The sequence below is a fragment of the Populus euphratica genome, unplaced genomic scaffold (genome assembly GCF_000495115.2).
Source record: "Populus euphratica unplaced genomic scaffold, PopEup_1.0 scaffold2.1, whole genome shotgun sequence".
Taxonomy (NCBI): Eukaryota; Viridiplantae; Streptophyta; class Magnoliopsida; order Malpighiales; family Salicaceae; genus Populus; species Populus euphratica.
Genome location: NW_011499846.1, coordinates 5,310,033 through 5,328,411, shown reverse-complemented (window position 1 = coordinate 5,328,411; position 18,379 = coordinate 5,310,033). Strand labels below are relative to the sequence as shown.

Below are 18,379 nucleotides of genomic sequence, written 5' to 3'. Positions count from 1 at the left end.
TACTTTCGATGTATTTGAAACTTGAAAGTATAATAATAATAATTTTTAAAAATATTTTTATTTAAAAATATATTAAAATAATATTTTTTTAATTTTTTAAATAATTTTTTTAATTAACACATTAAATTAAAAAAATGTAAAAATATTAAAAAAATAATTTAAAATAAATAATAAAATAAAATAAAAATTAATTTAAAAAAAAAAATAGAATTGAAACATATGACTGTCAATAGTAAACATGGACAAATTGCAACAGCAATAATTGATTCCATCAATTCTCAACTCTACAAAAGGCTACTCCTTCAGAACCCTTTTGCATCAAAGCTCAGTAAAAACCTTCAATTAAACAGTTCAAAAATGGCAACTGAATTTTCTGCAAAATCTGCATTTCTCCTCCTTGGCATACTGCTAAATCTGGCTTTCAAAACAAAAGCTGGAAGCATAGTGATTTATTGGGGCCAAGACGGGAGGGAAGGCACACTCACAAGTACATGTGCGTCACGAAAATATGGTATTGTAAACATAGCCTTCCTCTCGATTTTTGGCAATGGCCAAAAACCTCAAATCAACTTAGCTGGTCACTGTGACCCGTCCTCAAATGGTTGCCAAAAAGTGACCAACGACATCCGTAATTGCCAAAACCAGGGAGTCAAAGTTATGCTTTCCATTGGTGGTGGAACTAGCGGCTACACCTTAACCTCTGATGCTGAAGCTAGGGGTGTAGCAGAATATTTATGGAACAACTTCCTCGGTGGACGTTCAAATTCAAGGCCGCTAGGTGATGCCATTTTGGATGGCATAGATTTTGACATAGAGGGTGGAGAACTTCACTATGTAGCTCTTGCCACTAGATTGTCCGAGCTCAGCAGAGGAGGCAGGAAAGTGTACTTAACCGCGGCACCGCAGTGTCCTTTCCCTGATGAATGGCTCGATGATGCACTTGCCACAGGACTTTTTGACTATGTGTACATCCAATTTTACAACAATCGACCATGCGAGTATAACACCAATAACCCTAAGAAATTTAAGGATTCATGGAACCAATGGACGTCATCTGTTCCAGCCCAGAAGTTCTTCGTGGGGCTTCCAGCTTCTCAACAGGCGGCTGCGGGCAGTGGTTATGTGGGAGCCAATATACTCAAATCGCAAGTGTTGCCTTTTGTCAAGGGTTCTTCCAAGTATGGAGGTGTCATGCTTTGGAACAAGTACCACGATGATCGAAATGGATATAGCTCCCAAATAAGGGACAGTGTTTAATTTCGAAGAGCAGATCCTTGCACGTTATGACACCTAAAATCAAAGAGCAATGCCTGAGTTTCCTCTTTAGGGGAGTCCTTAATACTCTTTTTTTTTTTTAGTATGAAATAAAACGTTGCTCATTACTCTTTGTTATAAAAATGAACGAAAAGTAAGCTTTATTAGTTATACATTTAGTCCATAGCTCCTAGCCGACTACTACTATTTCTTGAGTTGAGAATTGCCCTATTTTTTTTATTCATCATACGCCATTCTAATTCCTACTTGTCATTGTTGTTAAAAGCGTGCGTTCACACGACTTTCTAATAAGCTCTATATGCTATAGATTATAGTTTACGCCCCCACCCCCAAAACGTGCACAAGGGCTGGTGAATACAAAGCACAATTACAAACAAGCTCATCAAAAAGCCCAAATAAAAACAAACTCTTAAGATAACCCAACAAAACATACTAGTCCAGACGAAGAAAAGATTTCTTCGAGGCCTCCAGCACAGTTTTATCACACCCACCTTGGACAGAGTCAGTATGTAACCACTTAAGCCCAATATAATATAAGGGGCCTGGGCTTATATACATCATTTAGGCTAAATAAAAACTCATCAGCGGGCGCCAACTTTATTTTTTTCACGCCGGCCCAGACAAAAGCAACTCCAACTCCAAATCAACGTAACATCAAATTAACTATTTTAAACCATCGAATGAAAAGCCTTATACAATAGTTTAGACTTCAGAGTTTTAAAATAAAAATAACATCACCAATATTTAGTGTTCACGCAGGGGATTCAAGGTGTAAAAACTCCCTCAACACACGTCAGCAAGAAATTCTAGCATTCAATACCCAAGAACACGCTTACAGACGTCAATATGCTTGACTTGGGTTCAATGAAAGCGTGTTCTGATCGACGACTGTGTATGAATTAGCTGTACAGAACTTTGCTTATTTGCCCGCATCATTCTTCAGCGCATGCGACAGTGAATGGTAGCAACGTAGAAATAGCAACAGAAATTTAATAATTCATAAATAGGTTGCTCTATAATACTTTACTTGCATCAAACTCGGTGAAAAGGTCAATTTGTTAAAGAATGAGTCCCAGATTTTCTGCAAAATGTGCAATTCTCTTCCTTGCAACACTTCTTGCTTTGGCTTTTAAAGCAAAAGCTGGAAGCATAGTGGTTTACTGGGGCCAAGATGCGAGGGAAGGCACGCTCACAGATACATGTGCCTCAGGGAAATATGGCATCGTGAACATCGCCTTTCTCTCAGTTTTTGGCAATGGCAAAAAACCTCAGGTCAACTTAGCCGGTCACTGTGACCCATCCTCAAATGGCTGCCAAAGAGTAAGCAGAGGCATCCATAACTGCCAAAACCAAGGCATTAAAGTTATGCTTTCCATTGGTGGTGGATCCGGTGGCTACACGTTAACTTCACCTGATGAAGCTAGGGGTGTAGCAGAATATTTATGGAACAACTTCCTTAGTGGAAACGCAAATTCAAGGCCACTAGGCGATGCCATTTTGGACGGCATAGATTTTGACATAGAGGGTGGAGAACGTTACTATGTAGTTCTTGCTTCTAGATTGTCCGAGCTCAGCCGAGGAGGCAGGAAAGTGTACTTGACAGCTGCACCGCAGTGTCCTTTTCCCGACAATTGGCTTGATAAGGCACTTCACACGGGACTTTTCGATTATGTATGGATCCAATTTTACAACAACCCTCAGTGTGAGTATAACACTAACAATCCTCAGAGCTTTATGGACTCATGGAACAAATGGACATCTTCTATTCCGGCCAGGAAGTTTTTTGTGGGGCTTCCGGCTTCTAGGGCGGCTGCTGGCAGTGGTTTTGTGACAACTAATGCGCTCAAATCGCAAGTGCTACCTTTTGTCCAAGGTTCCCCCAAGTATGGCGGTGTCATGCTCTGGAACAAGTATAGTGATGATCAAAGTGGATACAGTTCCAGGATCAGGGATAGTGTTTGAGCTTCTTGAAAGGCGTTCCAAGTATGATATCATCATCATTAAGCCAAAATCAAAGAGCAGCGTCCTTGTAATCCTAATAAGTTGCCTCCTTAGAGTTGATTAATATCGTGAAATAAAACGCTGCTCCTTCCTACTTTTATTGCAAAACGATAGGCAGTTTATACACACACGCAATAAGATTTCGAGTTTTGAACCTGAGACTTTATATCTTTACTCAAATCCTTGCCTCCTATGCGCTAATTCTTGTAGATTTATTAATGGGTTAGTAATTCCTTAATTGCTATTGCTATGTCAATACCAAAAAAACATCTCTAGTGCTCTTTCTAGGGTTCAAACTCAGACTATTTTTTTTTAAAAAAAAAGAAAATTGTTTACTATTTTTTAATGATATAGGTCTTTTCTAACTAATTTTCTTGAAAATTAATATCTAAAATTGCCTACTGAATAATAAAAATTACATAGCCAAATAAAGTGGAATCTCACATAAGAATTAATTTATCAATGTATACCATGTTCATCATTGATGTATGAGTAAAAGATAGTAAAGCTAACTTATTTAATAATTTTTTTCTAATTAAATTTCTTAAAATCAATAAAGAATAAAGGTAATTTAGATTTGCCTGAGTTTCAAGTTTAAAAAGATTTTTACTTAAAGGAATTTAGTCTAAAATTTTCTAAGAATGATAAATAAAAAACTTAGTGTTTATTTAAGGATAAAATTAGTTTATTTAAGAATTTAAAGATAAGTTAAAGAATTATTCTATTATATAAAGATAAATTGAGATATTTAACCCTTAAAAATTATAAAACAACCTGTAAATATTGAAAATTTTGAGAAAGTCTTGTCTTGCAAACTTATTTTATTACCTATAAACATATTTATATTTAAAAGGCTTATGGACATGATTTTTTTTTTAGATTTTACAAGTTAATATTTTTTCTCGTTCTCTAGGTTTTCATGTTTTGTGGACTTTTATGGGTTTTTTCAATATTTGTTTTTTAAACTAATGTTAGATTTTCAATTTGTTTTTTAAAAGAGCATACGAAAGAAGAGCTCCAAAAAATGAAAGTGATTGATCAATCATGTCTGTGATGCAAAACTAAGAAATAAAATAGAAGGCACCAATGAAAAGAAAATAAAAAGAACAAGAAAAAGCAAAAGAAAAGTATATTCTAAAAAGAAAAAAGAACAAGAAATGTTTTCACTCTAAAGAAAAAGAAAAGAAAAGAAAAGAAAAAACAAAAGAAAGGTTCTTAGCTGGGCCAGTTTCAATAGATAACCTTATTAGAGCAATCTAATACAGAGAAGCTGGGCTGGACTCTTCGGGCTCCATGTAAAAACAAAAGAAAGGTTCTTAGCTGGGCTGGACTCTTCGGGCTCCATGTTCCCCGTTTAGGTTAAACGAAATCCCTGCCACGGGCGACTCCTTTAAAAAAGCTCTTTTCCTCACCGTCACCGACCCAAGTAAAAGAACGGTGAATTTCAGGCCGTTGCTCTCTTCCTCTGCGTATATTATAAACCAGACTGAATATACTTTGCGGGGCGGACCATCTTTAGCGATAGGAACAGCATAAAATATTTTGTCAGTTTCTATTTGCAAACACAACCTCTTATCTTTTCCTGTTTATTAGGTTTGTACTGTCTTAGGTTTTTAATCTTCAAACGAAGCGATGGGGAGAGCCAAAAAAGGCCCTAAATTTGCAAAAATGAAGAAGATGATTACCTCTAAAGCAATTAAACAGTGAGCACTTCTTTCTGTAGTTCCCAGGATCTGACCTGTTGATTTTAGCTCTCTGTAACTTTCTTTATTAATTATTATTTTTTTATTTAGACATAAAGAGGAGGTTTTGAATCCGAAGAAAAAAGATTTGTCCCTCGAAAAGCTTCCAAGAAATGTGTAAGCTTTCATGTCTATCACTGCTGCTGTGATTATAAATTTTCTCGAAGCAAGTATAAAAAGAATTGGAACTGAAGTCTTTCTTTCTTTCTTTCTTTTTCCTCTTTATTTTTTATATAAATAGGCCACAGGTTTCTTCTGCTCTCTTCTTCTCATACAACACAGCTTTGGGGCCCCCATATAGGGTCTTGGTGGACACTAACTTCATTAATTTCTCTATTCAGAATAAGGTGAGTGCTTAATGCAATTGTTAATTGTTAATTCCATCTGATTTTGATTAAAATAGCGATATGGGATTGAAATTTTGGCTCATATAATTTCCTGCTGGTGTTTTGTAGTTGGATTTAGAGAAGGCAATGCTGGACTGCTTGTATGCGAAATGTGAGTTCTTTAGCCTCTTCTTTCTTCTTTTTACTAGCTCTATATTGAATGCTTTTGATTTGAGTAATATCTTAATTGTCCAAGTATTAAGACTGGTTGGGGGATGAGATGAAGCTTGGAACTTCCTTTTACTATTACGTTATTGATATCTTCCACTTTTTTCGATTTTAAGGCACACCTTGCATCACAGACTGTGTGATGGCGGAACTTGAGAAGTTAGGTCAGAAATACCGCGTGGCTTTAAGGTATGGTTTCATGTTTCTGAGTTTTTCAATTTCTTTTCCAGATATGTTTTGTATCAAGACTTAAGGGGGTTGATTGTGTCTGTGGCAGTGGTTTCAGTCTGCTTGTAAATTTTGTTACTTGCAGTTGACATCCACAATGTGTTTCCTTTGCAATTTGGTGACCAAAAACTGGTCCAGTGCTGCTCAAAATTTCATTTGGTTACAGGAATTCTGATGATGGATGTTTGTGTCTTAACAGAATTGCTAAGGATCCACGTTTTGAGAGACTACCCTGTATTCATAAGGGGACTTATGCTGATGACTGTATTGTTGAAAGGGTTACCAAGGTACATTTTGACTATAATATCTTTGTTCTGCTATCCTTGCTGATTGTTGTTTTCTCAAAATGTTATCCACTTCGGAGATTTTTCCAACTTGTCAGAAGGAGTTAGCTGCCATTAGGTAGTTTATTTGAAGTATTAATTAAGAGTAAGGACTCATGGGTTTGGAAGGAAGATAATCTATCATGTTTGTTAAGCTTGGACTGGTGATTTCAAATGCATGGTTTGGATTTTATCACTCAATGAATCAACCCTTTCCCACTAGTATAAAACACACTAACCACTGGCTGACTTATAAGAATAAATCTAACCGTTTCTTTTAAATTCTATGGCTCATATTTAGCAAACATGGGACCTAATGTTGCAAGGAACCTGAGAGGATCAATCCAGATTTATAAATCACGCCATCTTTCTGGCAATAAAAGGAGAAAATAATAAAGCCTCACAATCACAGAAGTTGGAGGAAATTATTCTCTTAAATGTTCATGCCAATATGTTTTTGTTGTTCTATTAAAAACATCGATCTATTACTTGGAAAAATAAGCTTGACAATAATGGCCATAGGCAAGGAATATAATCCGTTCTGTGACTGTATTTGAAAGTATTTTACTTTGTTTTTTATATGCTGAAGTATTATCAATGACACAGCCTTTCATGTTGATTCCTTTGTGCACATTGACATTATCCAATGTGTTTTTTGAATGTAACTAACTAGATCATTTGTGTGGGAACAGCATAAATGCTATATTGTTGCTACATGTGATCGAGATTTAAAGCGAAGAATCCGCAAGGTATCTTCAAGTGAATAATCTTTTGCTATTCCTTTGAAATGAAATCTGTTCTGATCTGAAGTTGCTTGTTTGCTGGCAGATCCCTGGTGTGCCAATCATGTACATCACTCAACACAAATACTCAATTGAGCGGTTGCCTGAAGCAACAGTAGGTGGAGGTAGGCTCCTGCGACTCGTGTTTAGTAGAAATTTTATTTGATAATGCTCTGATTTGATTAGACTGACTTCTGTGTCTTTCTGTTGCAGCTCCACGATATTGATAACTTTCAAGATTGGGAGAACAGAGGATTTTGCTTGATGCTCTTGAATGTCATTTATCCTACCATATGGAAATATGGTTGAGATCCTTTACCATATGGTGGCTCTTTTTTAGTGTAGTTCTTTCCAACCTCGAAATGAGGGTTGAAATTTTGTTGTTTCTATAATTAGAGGAAAATCTTCACAATATGTAACTGTTTTTAGCTTTGCTCCTTGTTTCATTATTATATATCACGCTTGCAGTCTGAATTATGCTTCAACCCCTCTCAAACTTGGCCACTGAAGCCTTGCTGTTTTACTGAATTTGATGGGTGGTCGAATTGTCTTGTATTCTCACGCCAATGCATTTATTCCCCGTGAATTTGACCGCCACCAAGCCAACATTTTTTATGCAGAAGATAAGGACTGATGATTTATAATTATATTTAATAGTTAATGCAACAACATGAAAAACACTGAACAAAGTTCTCAGACCAAGCCGAATATGGAGAGGGGGGGGGGGGGGGGGGGTGTTTGTTTATTTGCCGAAAATCACACCCAGATGATTTAATGGTTAATATCAGTTTGTGAGTTTTTTTAATTTTTAATATTTTTTTAATATAACAAAAAATATATTCAGATGATAAAAAAATCATTTAATATTGTTATTAAATTCAGCTCAGTAGTTTTTCAATCTAATTTCTTGTGTAACTTGAGTTAAGAATTAAGTTAAGAATTAAACAGCGTGGGAGTTGATCAAAATTTAAGGATAAAATTAATAGATAAAAAAAATATTGTAAATCAATATCTTACTTAGTTTGAGTTCAAAATTAAACTAGGCAAAATTTGTCTTAACATAATACGGCTTACTTGGTCACTTGATCAATTCAAAGGTAAATGGCAAACCAATAAAAAAATTCTGAAGATAAAATAGAGAAAAAAATAATGATATAAACATGAAAAAAATATCTACCCAAATATTTTTTTAATTTAGATTTAAATTAAATCATGTAAGAGTTGTTATAATATGATATTATTGGCTTGGTTTCTTCAAAGAAAACTCTGATAATTGTTAAAGAAATCTAATGATAAAAGTAGAAAAAAAATGAAAGGAAAGGAAATAAAAAAAAAAGTGTTGAATTAAAAACATCAACAGCTATAGAAATAATCATTACTTTTTTAGATAATATCTTGTTTTTGTCTATTTCATATACTTCTAAATAAATTCATTTAATAATTACTTTACATCTTTACATAAGTCATGTTTGGCGAAGAAAATAAATAAAGAATTTGAACAACAAAACAACATGTATTAAATTTATTAAAATAAAAAAATAAAAATAAAACTAGTTTACCTTAGAAAGAGAAAAAAAGATTTTAGATTCATTCCATTTCCTCCATTTTCTCCAAAACCAAACATATCTCCACTTTTATTTTGGTAAGTCAAGAAATTAATTGTTTTTAAAAGAAATGGACAATTTTAAGTACAAATCACACAACAAGGTTTATTAAGAAAATCCACCACTATTTTATTTTTTCAACTTTTTATCTTGTATAATGATATCAACAGGTGAAAACATGAACTATTAGCTAATGAATTAAAAAAAACAATTAATAAATTATTGAAAAATGACAACTCAATTAAATTAAAATAACTGGCACTCTAAAATTTATCGTGAAGATGCTATGATTTGTTAATAGAGTGTGGTGACAGAACAAACTCGAGTTCTCCAACAAGAATAAATATTGGTGTTTCTGTCAGTGTGGTAAAGAATTTTGATAGTTAACGCTCGAGGATAATGCCTGCGGTTGCAGCTGCTGTCCTGCCTAGAAGATGGTGAACGTGTGATCCTTGTAGACTGTCGTGTGAGTATTTAAATTACACTGTTTGTCTTGCAAGAAAAAAAGAAACCAACAGGCTTCTCTCGTCTTCAGTATGGATTGGAACAGTTCTATAACTGGCAATCAGGGCCATGGTAAATGTCGGAAATTCGAAAGAGAAGTCTGGAAATTACAAATTCTCCCACGTTTTTCTGTCATGAACGCAACAACTTCTACAATGGGGTGTGAAGAGATTGAAAAGAAAAGGGAAAATTAGTATACACACTCATCAACAACACTAACAACGTAGGATGCAGCTATTTACATACAAACCCCTTCGTACAAAAGATACAAAAGCATGCATCCTATCTGCCAAATGAATTAACTGTAGAGGAAAAATCAACAATAAAAGAATGATCAAACTAGACCCTACCTCCAATGCTGCCCAGCCTGAACTTAATGCTACAAAGATTCCGACACAGACACTGTAGAGTTTGAATTTTCTATGTCCTCTGGTGGGGGCTTCACGTATTTCCCCAGCACTGGTTGACGGCGTTTTTTCCTCATTCTTTGTTGTTTGTCCTTGCTTTGCTGTCTCCTCTTCTCTTTCTGATGATTCCGCAGATTTCTCTCTTTCTCAAATAATCCTTGCCATACAACCTCGCCTGTTGATGGCCATAACCATCTTCTCCTGGGCTGATCAGAATCTGCCTCTTCAGCCAAGTCCTCATCCATGCTCTTAAGAATGCTGTATGAGAACGATTTGACCCAAATATTGCCTCTGCGACTGTTGACTGCATGCTGCTCTTGCATCAAGCCACTCTCAGGGTTCACGTACACCATCTGCCTAGCACTGTGGTATGCCCAGACATTTATAAGCAGCTCAAGAACCCGTGAGTAGCAATGCTTATCCTGCAATACATTTAAAAAAAATAAAATTGTACGTGGTTGTAAAATGGTCTCAGAGCTATCTGTACAATTTGAGGGAACCTAGGATGACTACTTGACTGTTCCAACAGCATATCTTGCAAACAATAATCCCCCACAAAAATAATTTGCAAGTCAATTATTTCACACACCAAGTGACCCAACTTGATGGCAGGGTCAATTGGACGGTTGTAGAAGTAACTTTGACATTTTATTCATAATGAGCTTGAAGAGTAAACTGAGCTTCAGTGAAACTGATGTCTACCACTTTGGGTGGGGGGTCCTTCAAATAAACCCATTGAAAACCTTGATTTCAATCATAATAGTGTGGTCAAAAGCGAGAAGCGCCCTACAGCGTCAAGGCTGTCCAATGCCCGAAGTGCAAGGTGCATGCCTAAATAAAACAAGGCACAATGCTATAAATTCAAATAATATATATATGTTAAAAATTAAGATTAGAAAATCAACGAGAAACTCAGAATATTTTAATTTAGTCATAGAAAGTTATACTATTCATCTTTAAAAACAAAATAAGACAATTAAAAGAGCAAGTGGATTAAAATAAACTTAAAATGCTTAAGTTTGGAATAAACTAGGATGATTAAAAAAACAATAAACACGACAAGAAAAAAAAATCAGTTGTGAAGTTTGAAACTCAAGTTTCAAAAACAATAAGCACATCTAGAAAAAAAAAAGCAATTGAAGTTTGATGAGTGATGAACTTGGGATTTGAGAAATATTATTTATTAAAAAAAAAAAGTAAAAATTGCAGCAGCATAAAACCATGGATATTTAAAGAGACAGAAAGAGACAGGTAAAGAAGAAATAAAATTGAGAGAGGCCACATAAGTTAAGAAGAAAAAAAAATTGAAGAAACAAACAAAAAGATGTACCTGATTCTTTGGAAAAGCATGGCTGCCAAATGTGCCTACAACTCTATTTTGATGATCATTTTTTCTTTTTAAACACTACTTTTTACTTTTACAACTACACCCTTAAATTATTTTTGGTGTTGACTAGAAAAAAAATGAGCAAATCAGTCAAAACACATCAATTAAAAAAAAAAAGAAAAAAGAACATATATTTTGACCAAGCGCTTGCTTCAGGCCGAGTGCTTGCACTCCAGGCGAGCTAGTTAAATTGCCTTGCCTGTAAAAATAAAAGGTGCTTGGGTCTTGCCTCACCTGGAGCACCCAGGCCCGAGCCTCAGTGCCTCTTGGCAACACTGCTTATAATAGCATCCAAACAAAATTCCAATAAGGGACAAGTTTCATGCGGGCAATAACAGAAAACTCAAAAGTTACCTTAGCTAGACTCAGATAACATCGTCCACTTTGATGGTGCTCATCATACATCTGCGCATCCAGTGCATCCACAAACATTCTGCACTCAACAGTTCAAATCAGCATCTGAACCAACTTATGCTTGAAATTTTTGAATTACCAAGTCAGCAGGAACAACTTATCACACCTTGAAAACATTACAAACTCTAGGAAGGACCTTGTTGGCAAAGCAAAACTCAGCATGACAGACCATGTATCTCCATCTTGAGGCATGGGTGGCAAAAATTCCAAATCATGCTTGATGCCATACATCCTCTTAAGAGCCTCAGAAAAAGCTAACCTTCAACCACCAACAATTAAAAGGTGGAATCAGCTAAAAAAATTAAACGGAGAAAGGAGTGAAATTTTCAAGATTTTCATAATAAATCTTGAGATAAACAAGCATGGCTCTTACTTGCAATTTCCAGCATTTATAGCATCACAGAATGACCAAAAGTCGCTCTGTAAGTCGTTTCTTGGATCCATGTCCATGCGAACCCAAAAGTAAAGTGAGTCCCCATGCTTTTGTGATTCTATAGCATCTACCAATGCCTTTTCAGCAATCCTAGACAAAGATGCCTATTTATACCCCACAGTAAGATATAGTCCATTATATGCATGAAATAAATTATGAGATCACATTCGTTTAACTTTGACTTGCTGCCATTCCATAAATCAAGATCCCAAGGAAATAAGAGCACTGTTCTTTTATTTAAGAATAAATTTCTAAAGGTTATAACAATAAACTCATTACTTCCATAGATGACAGAACTGAAATGGTAACTACTCATAGTTAGGTAATGGCAAGAGGAAATTAGGGACTAGAATCTCAGAAAACCTTCCATCAATCTAGCTCATTTCAAAGTAAAGGCAAATCACGCCTGTAGCTATAGTTGCATGGTATGCATCGATTAATCTGTTCAGCCACCACATGAACTCAAAAGCTTCATGGTTGAAAGTAACCTTGCGTTAGCCAAATTTTACAGTAGAACCAAATCTATTAATGTTCTGCCAAGATCAGTCTGAATGACCAAAAATGCAGAATTAATTGAAAACAGCATGTAAGGCAGAGCAAACAACATTAAACGAAAAGAACATAGGGTAGACAAGAAATAGGGAATCATTATATACCTTCCTTGCCGTTGCTCTCCAAGATTGAAACCCTATCCAGGAATTCTTATGAATACGGTCAATCCGATTTGCGATTGCAAAAAAAGCTCCATATTCACCTAGGGCATCTCGGTAGTATGGCTTGCTAAGAAGTGATAGACGGGAGGGGGCATCAATGTCATCTGTCCTGGGCCTTCGACCTTTCGTGGACTGCAACCATTGTCAGTGTGTAAAAACAGGCAGGAAAGATAAAAACCTCTTTTATACAAGTTCCATCAAATTTACAAGTTCTCTAGCTAAAAGCAGAAGTATAAAGCAAGACCCATAGAATAGAAACTGGAACATGGTTTGGTTACAATTGCAAACGAGCATGCAACTAAGGGCTTCAAATTCCTTCAATGCAAGCCAGCAAGTGCCAACCAAAATCGAATCGTGTTGCCGGTAAAACACACCATATGGTTTGGTTATATGTACCAGTCTTCAAATTCATTAACTATAAGAAGATGAGGTAAAAAACACCATGATGCTAGGCAATATGCAAATAAGCTTACAGATACATAAATAAAGATATTATTCAAAGTGAGTTACTGCCCATTTACCTTTTCCTCAACTTGCTAAATGGCGAAGAGATTAAAATTGGAAGTTCAAGCAAAAAACACCGTTGGAAAGTAGAATCTTTAAACTTGGCATAAAAGATTTTTTTCCCATATGCTACATATTAAAGGAAGGTGGTGTCTATCATGTTGGGAGCAATCATCAGATCGAACACAAAAGTTAACTTAAAGAAAAACAGAGAAAATGACATGGGTTATCTGGATGAAATACAGAGAAGCAAACTCACCAATCCTACTCCACGATAAAGCGAACTTAGGTGAAGAAAAGACCAGGCTCCTTCCCCAAAATACGGTTCATAAATGCATAATGGTTGCCCTGTCCTCAAAAGTTCTCCTTCATCCCTTTCATGTAAATCATTCCTGGAACGATCAGCCCTTTTGGCACTTTTATACACATCCTCCCATGTTCCATGAGGTTGATCAGTTCTATCTTTTAGCTGCCAAATATCCCAAGGGTCAAATTTTACAAAGGATGCACTTCAAGAATGGAAGACAAGAAGACCCATCCAAAATTTACTCTTAATAAATTATCACTGCACAAACACTTACCTCTTCTTCCTCTCTTCTCTTTCTAGTATTGAGCATCGTAATATTTCTCTCTTCCTCCCAGATGTCATATGAGAATGAATCATTAGTAGCAGCTATGGAACCAGAGCTCTCTTTTTGCATATAGTTCCACTGCTCCTCGACTGTTTTTAAATATCTGAAACTTTTCAAAGTTCTGTCTTCATGCGTAGAATTCATAAATGCTTTAAACAGATGCCAGCACCACTCTTTTTTCAGTTTTGAAGGAATTTCTGAAACAGCCTTAGGAGGTGCGACTTCTGATGGAAGCTCAACAACATTTTCAAGTAGTGTAGCGTAGCCTTCAATAGTTTCTAGAACCATGAGGTTTTTAGCAGTCTTTTTTCCTATTGACGCGATATTACGGGCCAGAGGTGATAATGTCCCTTTGGAGATCGCTTGCAATACAATCTGTGTCAAAACCTTGAGGTTTTCCTTGGGAAAAAGATAGCCATTCACCCTGTCATCAACCTAATAGTTATTGCTAATACAGTCAGTAGTTTGCTTAATAAACATAGGTGTGTAACAAGAAAATGATTCACAATAATGAAAAATAAAAATCTGATACCAATAACATTTTATCAATCATTGTGTATTTGGTATTTCGCAAAATTCCTGACAATAAATTGTTAATGCCAAAAATTATGAACTGCTAGTTTCCAGCGCCACTAACTTCAAAGAAGAGCAGTAGCTATATTGAACTGGACAAAACTTATTTCTCATTGTAAATTTACTGGAAGAGGGTTAATCTCAAAAAAAGAATATGATTTGATGAGGTAGCAACAAGAATTATTAAAGAATGTTCCTGATGTGACGATAAAGAAATGATTGGATTCTACATGGGGGTATTGAGATAATGATTGGATTCTACATGGGGGTATTGAGATGAGTGACTTGTAAGATTATATAAAGTAAAACAAATCAGGAAAATGAATAAGTTATTGCTCTGGTGAGGAGAGGCAATCTAATTCATAGAAATACAAGGTCAGAATAAGACTCATAAGAACTCGGGTTTAGACTATGAATAAGACCTGATGGGTTTATTCATCAAGATAATTGTGCCTTAATAGAGCTGAAAAAAATGAAAAAACAGAAAGACTAGTGATCCACCCGATGTAATGAAGAGAGTGGTTGAGTTGATACCACTCAGGAATATGAGATCATCTTTCAAATCATCCATTAAATCAATGTACCTTGTGAATTCAATCTGCTGGTGCATGAAGACTGAAGATGAGAAATCAGTGAGGCTTACATATTTCCTGATCATGGAGAGATCTGGGGTTATGATGGGTTTTCCAATGGACATGGCTTTCACCAAAATTTCAGGAAAAGACTGCTCCTCGAGGAAAGATCCATATATCACAATATCAGCTGCACCGAGGGGACTGCCCACATCATCATCGACAGCAAAGTGCTTTACAGTACCTTTTGGATAACTCAAGTTAGCAGCAATAGCCTGAGGAAACAAAGAGATCACAGAAATTGGCATCTATTTTCAAATGTAAGAACTCTGCAGGCAAGCATCAAAATCATACCTCAACAGCCGCACTGTAGTTGCCAGTAGGATCCCCACTTAAAATAATGATTTTGAGATGAGATTTTGAATTATTATCTAATGAAAATTCTGCAAAAAGTGGCAATAGAGCCTTCAAAACAAGTGCATGCTCCAGCCACAAACCCCTGTACAAAAATTGACTTCCCACAATTGCAATGACAATGTCATCGGGCTCATAGCCCCTCTTCACATGTATTTCATCATTATACAACGCCATTGTAGTTTCTGTTTCCCATATATCAGCAGGAGAACCAGGAATAACATAATAGTTTCCAGTGTCAAATGCAGAGTACATCATCTGTTTGAAATGCAGAAATGGAGATAAATGTCAACTTCAGCTCCAATGTTAATAGCATGAGTATGAAAACATCACAACACAGTCATGTTACAAAACATTAAGTTGCTTATTGCTATATGTTGGATTATTGTTTTTTTTTTTTAATATAGATGAGATTTATTGGGGAGTTTCATTTTATCATTTTATTTGAAAGTCCAGATTAATCCCATGGAAATTTCAGACAGTGTCCATAAGGTGAGGTTATATCGTAGCTGATTACCGGAAGGACATGATTTGGGAAGACAACTACTGTAGCCCGGTTGAAAGCTTTTCTCCAATCATGCAGAAGCTCAATTTGCCAACTTGAAGTGTACTGTCTAGAATGAGTAGCGAGTGTTCTTTCATTGATGGTCCATATAAGAGGCACAGACTTGAAAGGTTCCTGCATAAAACTGTTAAAAGTGAAATCATTCATGTTAATTGAGTCACACAAATAACTTCTCGCATAAATTAACAAAAGTACACACAGCTCCTGTCCTCGTATATATACTTCAACTAGAACAAAGTGACAAAGTTGTGCCCCAAGTACGCTAAATATCAGGCAACACACTGAGCATTTTAATTTGCATGGGCAATCAAGTCTCAGGCATAGGGCGATTATGATTCTAGGGTAAAGACAGCTCTCTAATCATTACAATACTAAATAGGCTCATTTTTAATTGACTGCTAATGAAAGACTAATCACATAGGACTGCCCAAAATAGTAGAATTAATTGAAAAGAAGAAAAGGATTGAAGAAAGCATTATTTTTTGAGGCATATCTTTCATTTGAAAAAAAGATGGTAATTCATCTTACCAAGAGAAGACACTCTTCGTTTCTAAAGAATTCACAAGTATGCCATCATAGCTGCAAAAAGAATACATCAAAATTAGATGCAACCAAAAGCATCCAAATCCAATGACACGGAACATGCTTGATTAATTTCAAAAACAAAAGACAGCATATTTAAAAGTTCATCATGTTTCTGAAAGGCAGTAGAGTGCCATGCATACTTTAGCCAATCAACAGCAATCTCCATTTTGTGGCTGATTTGGATGATGTTAACTGGAGATCTCATGCTCTTCCAAATGCTTTGCGCAGGACCATCTACTAGTGAATAAACCTGCCAGACAAATTCCAATAAATTTGATGCAAAGAATTGAGAAGAATGGCATATCTTTGAAATTCGCTTTGCAGCTTAAGGGTACTTGAGAATTGGGGTAAAATTGCATATAAAAAGAAAGATGCACAAGTTTTGGTCGAGCAATTCACTTTTTTTTTCACACACTCGACAAAACAATTCAAGTACCAAAATACATACATGAATTGGTTAGCCAATCTCTTGCAATGCGGTAGCACCAGTCACCATTAACAGCTGGTGTGGATCAACCAACAGATCCGCAAATACCTATATTAAAAAACACTATTCAGACCACAAGTCAACCCCACAAAAAAAATTTAACAAAAGGAGAACAGTGGATTAGTAAAGAGTAGTGAGAACTAACCAATGCAAGCTGGGGTTTCCTATAAGGAAAACGACTTAATGTCCTGTTACTAAATGACATATTCATCTCTCTATTTTCTTTTCGAAAATTTTGTAATATCTTCGAAGGTTGGAACTTAATATCTTCACCAAAATCTAACCCACCAATCTCCTTCAGATACCACAAATCCTTATCAACCAATTCCATTCCTCTCCATGGAGAAGAACCTAGTTCAGATTTCTCAACTACAGAACCAGGCAAAAACATCTGAAAGAGAACTACAAAGAAGAGAAAAACAGCAACAGTACAAATCCATTGAATGTAATCTAACTTCTTGAAACGCAAGAAACGAGAAAAACTTGATCTGGGTCTATACAAAAAGGGGTGTCTTTCAGTTCTACCAGCTGAATAAGAACGAATGAGAATGTTTTTGTCTCTTTTGAAGGAGATTCCTCCCGTCTCTAATGAACCCATTTAGAGTTCCACCAAAAAAATCAACTCTTTGCCTCCTCTGTAGAGCGACATGCAGATAAGCTAATCGATGTTGAAAGAGAAAAATAAACACGCAGGGCAATGCAAAATGCTTCTGAGTTGAGTAATAGCGAGGCGGATAGGGAGACTGAAAGGTCAGGATGGGTGTTGGCTTTGTTTTTCTGTCGTTATCAACGTGAGCTGGTTTTAGTGCTGTGAGGGACATCGATATATAGTACTGAAAAATCTTACAAATCTAATATCCCTCAATATTATAATGATTGTCTTAAAACATAAAGATTTTTCATTTCTTTTTCTTAATTTAATTACTAGCAACATAATAAAAATAAAAATTATTACAGCAATAATAATGAAAAAAATGTTGATAGTTTATTGTAGGGATACGAAAGCCCCGAAGGAGAAGGGATTTTTCCCGAGAGTTAAAAAAAAAAAAAAAAAAAAGAGGAGCACGGGTGTCGGGATGTTGATATCCTGCCAACCTCACAGGAATCATTTGGTTAGTTTTATATTAATATGCAAGTGACTACTTAATTGACTATATAGTTTGACAATCTGATTTAATTTTGAATTAAGGTCACCCCATCTATAAGTGAAGGAAAGAAAAAGGAGGGGAAATTATGTCCTTCTCCACGGCTTCGAGATGGAATCGTGGCAAGAATGGAAGTATCCAATCATGTTACTGTAATGCCCTGGACATGGTTAAGGGATATTTATAATAATGATAAAAAAAAAAATTAAAATATTTTTTATTTAAAAAAATTAAATCATGGGGTAGGATACCCTTTTAATACCGTGAAAATAAACTTCAATAAAATAGTGATGGCTTCCTTCGAGTAGATTTGTTTTTTATTTTAATATGCATGTGTGTGTGAATAAAAACACATGGATTTAAATAATAATATTTAGAAGATGTTTAAGATTGCAGAACACATGGATTTAAATAATAATATTTAGAGGATGTTTAAGATTGCAGTAACAATTTTTTTTTAAATAATTTTTATTAAAATAATATTTTTATTACTTTTTAAAAATTATTTTTCACATTAATATATAAAAACAAAAAA

At 35.4% G+C, this 18,379-nt stretch overlaps 4 protein-coding genes across 4 annotated transcripts; 3 read left to right on the top strand and 1 right to left on the bottom strand.

The window, feature by feature from the left end:
- Positions 1-269: 269 nt before the first annotated feature.
- On the top strand, positions 270-1,427 carry LOC105134591 (basic endochitinase-like). The gene has a single exon (XM_011039056.1). The coding sequence runs from the start codon at positions 358-360 to the stop codon at positions 1,255-1,257; it is 900 nt and encodes a 299-aa protein (XP_011037358.1). The 5' UTR covers positions 270-357; the 3' UTR covers positions 1,258-1,427.
- Positions 1,428-2,273: 846 nt separating this feature from the next.
- Positions 2,274-3,376, top strand: LOC105134582 (basic endochitinase-like). Its single transcript, XM_011039044.1, has one exon. The coding sequence runs from the start codon at positions 2,341-2,343 to the stop codon at positions 3,235-3,237; it is 897 nt and encodes a 298-aa protein (XP_011037346.1). The 5' UTR covers positions 2,274-2,340; the 3' UTR covers positions 3,238-3,376.
- Positions 3,377-4,582: 1,206 nt separating this feature from the next.
- LOC105134572 (rRNA-processing protein FCF1 homolog) lies at positions 4,583-7,390 on the top strand. The gene is made up of 9 exons (XM_011039033.1): positions 4,583-4,979; positions 5,070-5,135; positions 5,260-5,365; positions 5,474-5,516; positions 5,689-5,761; positions 6,000-6,087; positions 6,816-6,872; positions 6,952-7,030; positions 7,119-7,390. Exons 1-9 carry the CDS (start codon positions 4,909-4,911, stop codon positions 7,130-7,132), a joined length of 597 nt encoding a protein of 198 aa, XP_011037335.1. The 5' UTR covers positions 4,583-4,908; the 3' UTR covers positions 7,133-7,390.
- A 1,669-nt stretch (positions 7,391-9,059) lies between these two features.
- On the bottom strand, positions 9,060-17,473 carry LOC105134563 (uncharacterized). The gene is given in 14 exon segments (XM_011039023.1): positions 9,060-9,842; positions 11,162-11,240; positions 11,328-11,480; positions 11,595-11,758; positions 12,311-12,499; positions 13,131-13,340; positions 13,453-13,938; positions 14,720-14,923; positions 15,003-15,320; positions 15,580-15,751; positions 16,156-16,206; positions 16,353-16,462; positions 16,661-16,747; positions 16,845-17,473. Coding segments are annotated over 14 exon segments (3,126 nt in total). The 5' UTR covers positions 17,298-17,473; the 3' UTR covers positions 9,060-9,392.
- Positions 17,474-18,379: the final 906 nt, after the last annotated feature.

Bases quoted from the DNA above. Each gene is read 5' to 3' on its own strand.
- LOC105134591 (XM_011039056.1), top strand. From the start codon at position 358: ATGGCAACTGAATTTTCTGCAAAATCTGCATTTCTCCTCCTTGGCATA.
- LOC105134572 (XM_011039033.1), top strand. From the start codon at position 4,909: ATGGGGAGAGCCAAAAAAGGCCCTAAATTTGCAAAAATGAAGAAGATG. The intron at 5,136-5,259 runs GTAAGCTTTCAT...TTATATAAATAG, and splicing joins GAAAAGCTTCCAAGAAATGT to GCCACAGGTTTCTTCTGCTC. The intron at 5,366-5,473 runs GTGAGTGCTTAA...GGTGTTTTGTAG, and splicing joins ATTTCTCTATTCAGAATAAG to TTGGATTTAGAGAAGGCAAT.
- LOC105134582 (XM_011039044.1), top strand. From the start codon at position 2,341: ATGAGTCCCAGATTTTCTGCAAAATGTGCAATTCTCTTCCTTGCAACA.